Consider the following 7,133-nt stretch of genomic DNA (forward strand, 5'->3'; position numbering starts at 1 on the left):
TCAAGTAGGAAGTATGAAAAAAGTCTGATCATGATAAATGTTGCGGATGGTCCATCCAGAGTTCAAGTCCTCTACTATAGGAGTGTAACTCAAGACTTCCGCACATAGTCAAACAAGTACAGCTTAATCTAGATACAATAGGAGTCACACAAGTCTCCGCATTAGGGACACTAATCGTAGTCCAGCGCAAGGCAGTCTTGTTACACTAGATTTTAGTACATCACGGGCAATGCTCAGCATCACAAGCTATATAATCATCACAAAGCATCCATCCTTTTGTCTGCTTTTATCTTCCTAAGTGGCAGTCCGGATTACGGCAACAGAAATCCCTGCATTTTCCCGGTGTGAGCAATCCCAGAGATATTATTTTGAAACCCAAATCCAGTAAACTTATAACGTGGGGTTCAGAGATATTATTTGCATAAGATATTTAGTTATTTATGGATGGTTTTGTCTCCCTGGGTTTGTCTCACCTTTGTTCCATGGAATAAGGTAGGCTGACAGCTACCCACTGATTATCGCTGATGGGAAGCACGGCCGCGCCTTCCGGGATAACCATATCAGTGTGGCGAGGGTAGACTTGGATTCTGTTGGTTGACATGTAGCAACCGCATCTGTCATTGCTGACAGGCATGGTTGCTGTTGGCACGCTTATTAGAGTAGGAGTAATGGTTGGGGATATGGGGGCTGAGTGGCCATTCACAGCAGGTGTGTTCTCTAGAGATGAGCTCATGCCTGGCTTTGGAATGAGCGGTTCATCAACTTGCAGAGATGAGTGGATCACTTCAGCTTCTGTGATTGGCTCTGCAAAGTGCAGTTTGTCAACTTTCAGAGACGAATTCACAACTTTAACATCCATGCTTCGCTCTGGAAGGGGCAGTTTGTCAACTTCAAGAGTTGAGTCCATTACTTCGATATCCATGCTTGGCCCTGGAAGTGGCAGTTTGTCAACTTCTGTAGATGAATATATTGCTTCAACTTCTGTGCTTGGCTCTGCAAGGTGTGATTTGTTAACTTCCAGCTTTGCACGTAGAGTGTTTCCATCAACAGACTGTTTTGTAGCGGCAACAGGAAGTGGGTTAGCAGAGCCAGATGATCCAGCATCATGATTTACTGCACATGAACATAACATGAGTGAATGAATGAATGAGAATCAAGTTAATACAGAGGAAACACACATCAGCAGAAGTCCGAGTTGCTTTGATTGTGGGATGCAACAAAGCTTGGCAATGATGACACGCTGCGTTTTTTTCTACGGAGGTCGGGTGGCATATTAGGGGCTTGGTTGATGTTAAGTCAGAGCTTCTTGTCACTGGATCTTGTGATAAGCTCGACAACGATGATGTACGCGGGACTCTGTCAGTTGTGTGTCACCTTTGTAAATGGGTTGCTCAGGTTGTTGTGTTTAGGTTTTCCGCCAGTTTTCATTTAATAAACTGTGTGGTTGTAAGGTTTTCAGGTCTTGTTTCCCTCATAAACTGGGTCAATTCTATTTCTTCTTAATTACTCCTCCATGCTTGGTGGTGGCCGTTCGGCTGGCCAGGGAGGAAGCTCTCCTGTGGTCCTTGGCTGGAGCTAAGGGGGTTTCCTTCCTCCAAGCTCAAAGTCGTGTGGGGTAGTTCCTTTGTTGTGTGTGTTGGGGTGTTTGTCAGCTGACAGGCGCTCTGCCCCGGCTCGGGCAGGGTGGGGTTTTCTTGTGTGGGTGTTTTCTCTTTGTAATGTTTGTTCCGGGGTCTTTCCCCTTTTCTTCTTAATTAGGAGAGCTGCGTATCATTGTAGGAGAGCTGCGTATCATTGTATTAAGAAGAAAAGGGGAAAGACCCCGGAACAAACATTACAAAGCAAACAATGTCAGTATTAGAAACTGACAAGTAGGAGAGCTGCGTAAACTGTTTCTGATATTGCAAGTAACTGATATTGCTCTACATGTTAATCTAATACTTGTAACTGATATTGAGGGGAAACTGGATCAGAAACAGTTTATGAGGGGAAACTGGATCTTTTTAAGAACTGATATTGCTCTTTTCCCTCATAAACTGTAACTGAACTGATATTGCTCTTTTCCCTCATAAACTGTAAACTGTTTCTGATACTGATCTTTTTCCTACAAGTAGGGGCAATATCAGTTCTTAAAAAGGTCCAGTTTCTCCTACAGAGCAATATCAGTTCTTAACTGGATCTTTTTCTACATGTTAATCTAATACTTGTAACTGATATTGCTCTACATGTTAATCTAATACTTGTTCTGACCGTTATGATTACAAGTCCCCGATGTTTGGTTAGCTCTTGTGGATTCTGTTGAGTTTTCTTTAGCAATCAGTTTCTGATACATAGAAGTATTAGATTAACAGAGCAATATCAGTTCTTAATACATACAACACATCGGGGACTTGTAATCATAACGGTTAGAACAAGTTGAACTTCAATAAGAATGAAGCTTAGAAGCAGAAATGCCATCATTAATCTAGTAATGAATAGAAAAGATAATTGTAAATTTATTGCTATGGTAGGCAAGTTTGTTCTTGATGTGAAGGAAACGATGTCAGTAGCTTAGCGACTTACTGTTTTTGAAATGTTCAAAAGCAGACTTTGCAGCATTCATCTCTGCTTGCTTTTTGGTGTTCCCTGGCTTTCCATGAAAAGTTACACCATGGATTTCCACAGTTGATACGAAGGCAGCAGAATAGTTCGAGACATCCGAGGCTGTATTATAGATAGGCAAGGGAAAGCCTTCCTTCTGAACTAGTTCTTGTAGAAGATTCTTATAGTTTACAGATGGAAGCTGTGAAAGGTAGAATGGTCCATCAAATTGGTATAACTAAATTTATCAAAAAATCTTAAAATATTTTTTGGTTGACCTTTTAGAATCTAGAACATTTGGTCCATGGAAACAGATGCTAGTGACAAACCATTATCTTTTTTACATAAACATTACAAAATATTAAGGAATACATAACATGTGACCCAATTTAGTTACAAACTGTCATCTTGTTTTATGAACCTTTGCTTCAGACTAGCTCATAGGCACCTGCAATGACAAAGCTCAAATTTCTGCCATTTTACCAAAAAAAATGTTTGAGATAATTTTCAGATTTTACTGGCTCATTGCTACTCTCATGTTTTTGTTAAAAAGGTGAACATTGGTTCAAAAATTATAACATCCTTTGGAAAAGGGCAAAAGGCAATCACAGATGTTAGTGGAAGTTTTAGAAGCAGAAAAGGCATGACATATTAAATGCTCATAGTTCAACAATTGTTACTGAAGTTCCTGACAGTATTCAGCTAAACCCTAGTATCTGCACAGTTGGATCACAGTTTCAATCTAATAGAACAAAAGACCTGTTTGGCAGCCATTCTCTGCAGCAGCAGCTGCTGCTCACTCTCATAGGTTACTGTGTATTAGTGCACAAAAAGCAGCAGCTTCTGCAAAGTAGCTCAAGCGATCGCAGCAAGTGTTTAACCCAAGGCAAGTCAGATAGGCTAGAGATGAACCCCAACAAAAAAACAATAGCAAAAATGCAAAATTAGTAACAAGACCGACATTTTTTAGCAAGCAGAAATGGAATTGAAAAAACTTCTTCAGGTTTTAGCAAAAGTAATACATTAATACCTTTACCTGGAATGCAAGACAGGGCTAAGGCTTGTTTGGATGATGGTGTGAAATTCTTGCCTGGGCCTGGCTGAGGCAGCGTCGGCAGGCGTGCAATTTCATGTGACTGGCTAGAATCGTCTGCCTGGCAGGCAGCTGCTTGGGAGGCCATGATCCCAACACGCCCTAAGCATACGGTTTGTGCTAGGGGTATGGGATGTTTCCTAGATTTTGTTGTGACAGGGATATGGTTTTGTGTGTGTGTGTGTTGGGTTTCCTCTCGGTTGGAGATTTTCTCTCCAACCCATGTACTTTTTTTCTTCTAAATGAAATGATGCACATCTTTCCTACATGATCCAGGTTAAAAAGGAAAGGGAAAAAGGCACAAGACTAACAGCGGTTTTAACTTCGCAATCACATGCATATGACTATTTGCCCCAAGGGGGTACAAGATGGCATGCGATTAAATACATTTGCAGATATTTAAAATATGACTAAGCTATTAGTCGTTCTCAGTTCAAAAATCATTTTTATCAGTAAGGATCAATATTGGTCCCAGATGTATTGGACAATCCAAACTTGGTTTGCTGAATATTAACAGACAGTGTACATATATACTGAAGAGTGTATCTGTAATCATAAATAGGTGAGATTGTTTTAACTTAATTCACCATAAGTGAAAAAGAAAAAAATGGACCAACCAGTAATTGCTGTGTTGGGTTTGCTTCTTGAGGTAAGGACATCAGAGCAACTTTTGCAGCAACTGTTTCAGCTTCCTTCATTGTGTGACAGTACTCTGGGCTCTCAAATGTTTGACCATCTATGGTTACTTCTGACTTAAATAGAGGTGCATGAAGAGAACCTCCATGAATGGGACGATATGAAGGCAGGAGTTTGCCTCGCTTCTGAGCATAAATTTGTAACTGACTCTTGTAAGGAAGCTGGGTCTCTACATAAAAAAAGAATAGAGTGTGACAGGTAAAGCAAAAAGAAAGTTTCCTCTTTTAGATGAGTGAAAAACACTTACTGCATGAAGAAAAATTATCTTTATAGCTTGAGAGAATAAATATAGAGATATAAGTAAACGACAAATCAACTAATCAAAACTTAAAAATAGAAAATAATAACAACTTTCCAGGAATGACATATGGATCATATGATGAATAGTCCTAAGATGCAATCGCGTAACCGATTTGCTAAACCTACAGACAGTTTCTTCTCCTGCATTTCTTAAATGAGTTCGAGATGACCTCTTAGCAGATTATTATGTAGACATTGACTCACATGGTACTTCTGCTATATCCATTATACACAACCAGAATATTATTTCGAGGTCCACTAGCTACAAAAATTGCATGATGCCCTTGCAAAATCACGTGCAACCAATAAAAAAACAGAGAGTAAAGTGTGCTGGTTAGGTCCTGTTTAGAAGCAACCCGGTTTTTAAGAAATCAATTTTTATTTTTTAGCTAGGAGAGACTAGCTTCTTGGTTTTTAAGAAACTGTGAATCCAATTTCTATAAACTGAGGCATAAACTGGTATGTTTGGAACCACCTCAATTTCCATAAACCAGTTTCTTAAAAATTTGGTGGTTCCAAACAGGCCCTTAACCTACCTACCTACTTACATGAATGCTTCCTAGCAATACTACCATTGCACTAGTAGCATTACAAAAAGAGGGGTCATTTTCCTCTATTGGAACAATAATGCTAGTAACATTCACCTGTAAATACTTGGATTGCTAATAAGTTCAAGTCTTCTTCAGTTCAACTGGTAAGATTAATTTCAAAAGATAAGGAGATGCTTACACCTTGGAGGGTTCCTACTGATTCAAGCACCCGCACCACCTCGAAACAACTAAATGTAACTCATACGGAACTCAAATCGATAATAAGGGTGCGAAATCAAGTGCAATCAATACAAAATCAAAGAGTAAAGTGTGCTGGTGAGCCTATCTACCTGCATGAATGCTTCCTATGAATCTAACTTTGAACTAGTATTATTAATTTATTATAAATATAGGGGTCAATTCCACTGTTCCAAGAATAATGTTAGTAAAATTCACCTGTAAATACTTGGATTGCTAATAAGTTCAACTCTTCTTCAGTTCATCTGGTAAGATTAATTTCAAAAGGTAGGCAGATGCTTAAACCTTGGAGTGATTCCTACCCATACCATACAAGCACCCACGCCACCTCCAAATAATTAAATGTAACTGGTAAGGAACTCAGAACGACAAGGGTGCGAAAATCCAATGCTAGCACACCATCATCCAGGGAAAGAAACTATTTTCAATTGTTTTTTTATGAAAACATGGTGTTTTTCGAAAGAAAAATAAGATAATTTTTTTTGTTTTTTCCCACGGAGGTTCATGATCTAACAGTGCATATTTGGTCCCAGGGGACAAGCTGGCAGCTCACCGGATGAGGGCGGCGCTGGAGCAGCCGGGGCAGGGGCAAGGGCCGCGGCCGGGAGCGCGATGAGGTTGTCGAAGGCGGCCATCGCCGCGAGGTTGTACGCCTCCTTGAGTGACTTCTCCCCTTCATCCCGGGAACTGAACCTCTCGCCATTCACGACGACAGTGGCGCGGAAGAGGGGCGCGTGGGCAGGACCCTCTCGGGTAGGCTCGTACAACGGCGGCGCCCATCGCCGCTTCTGGCACAGCTCCTGCAGCCGTGACTTGTACATTTCTGCGAGAGGTTAGAATATTGGGTAACACATAAAACAACAGCTTCTTAGAATCTTGTCACTCAAATCAGGAAAACGCTAGAGGGAAGGGGGGGTACAAGGGAGATCTCGACACAGGGCGCTGCGGCTGTATACCTTGGAGTCGGGCACCGCTGGTGGATGCCGAGGGAGCCGGGCACCGTCGGTGCAGGCAGAGGGCCGGCCGTCGCAGGTGGAGTCCGAGGGGAGCCGAGCCTTCGGTGGAGTCCGTCCGAGCAGAGCCGGGCGCCGCCGCCGCCACAGCACACGGAGAGCCACTCGGATGAGGTTGAGGAAAGAGAGAGGAATACGCCCAGGTGGCCAGGTCTCACGTGAAACGTTTCATTGCCTGCGATAGAGGTGTCAACGGGACCCGATACCCGCTAACTCATGAGGAATTCCCCTATTAGGGTATGGATATGGGACAAAAATTGTCGCATGGGTATGGATATAGGTCAAAATCTCCACCCATTGGGTAAATGGGTATGGGTTTGGGAAGCAATAATCCGAACCCGATTACCCATGGGTATTTCATACGTGTACATATGTCCTGTTTGTATGAATGAGTTGAGGTCGAGTCGGCCACCAAGCCCAGCACGACAGCACACTAGACCCCAGGTCCTAGCCCAACAAGGCAACACGGCAAGGCAACTAGCAGACTAGCAAAAAATAAAATCCTAAAATAACAAGCCATACACTATGTCCTGCCGAGCCGGCCTGCCGCCGCATGCCTAGACAGCTGCCCTTGCACTGCACATTGGCGACTTCACCAGTGACGAGGAGCACTGTCGACTGCTAGGAGCTGAGAACGACAATGACGACCATGGATTCTCAGGC

At 42.3% G+C, this 7,133-nt stretch overlaps 1 protein-coding gene across 3 annotated transcripts; it reads right to left on the reverse strand.

Annotated features, from left to right (window-relative positions):
* On the reverse strand, positions 1-6,642 carry LOC100383324 (uncharacterized). Of its 3 annotated transcripts, NM_001365644.1 has the most exons (6): positions 6,414-6,575; positions 6,011-6,280; positions 4,291-4,538; positions 2,563-2,782; positions 474-1,113; positions 13-329 (listed from the first exon to the last, which is right to left on the reverse strand). In NM_001365644.1, the coding sequence occupies exons 2-6, from the start codon at positions 6,276-6,278 to the stop codon at positions 287-289; spliced, it is 1,419 nt and encodes a 472-aa protein (NP_001352573.1). In that variant the 5' UTR covers positions 6,279-6,280; positions 6,414-6,575; the 3' UTR covers positions 13-286. The 3 variants fall into 3 exon arrangements, with proteins under 3 accessions (XP_035821873.1, NP_001352573.1, NP_001169453.2); XM_035965980.1 differs by lacking the exon at positions 2,563-2,782 and having other exon boundaries at positions 1-329; positions 474-1,051; positions 6,414-6,642; NM_001175982.2 differs by having other exon boundaries at positions 14-1,113; positions 6,414-6,611.
* Between the last annotated feature and the right edge of the window lie 491 nt (positions 6,643-7,133).

Source organism: Zea mays, chromosome 3 (genome assembly GCF_902167145.1).
Source record: "Zea mays cultivar B73 chromosome 3, Zm-B73-REFERENCE-NAM-5.0, whole genome shotgun sequence".
Lineage (NCBI taxonomy): Eukaryota > Viridiplantae > Streptophyta > Magnoliopsida > Poales > Poaceae > Zea > Zea mays.

Excerpts from the sequence above, each read along its gene's own strand:
- LOC100383324 (NM_001365644.1), bottom strand. The coding sequence starts at position 6,278 with ATGTACAAGTCACGGCTGCAGGAGCTGTGCCAGAAGCGGCGATGGGCG. Across the intron at positions 2,783-4,290 it reads ACCCAACACAGCAATTACTG|CTTCCATCTGTAAACTATAA; the intron begins GTTGGTCCATTT and ends TACCTTTCACAG. Across the intron at positions 330-473 it reads CCTTATTCCATGGAACAAAG|GGATTTCTGTTGCCGTAATC; the intron begins GTGAGACAAACC and ends GGGAAAATGCAG.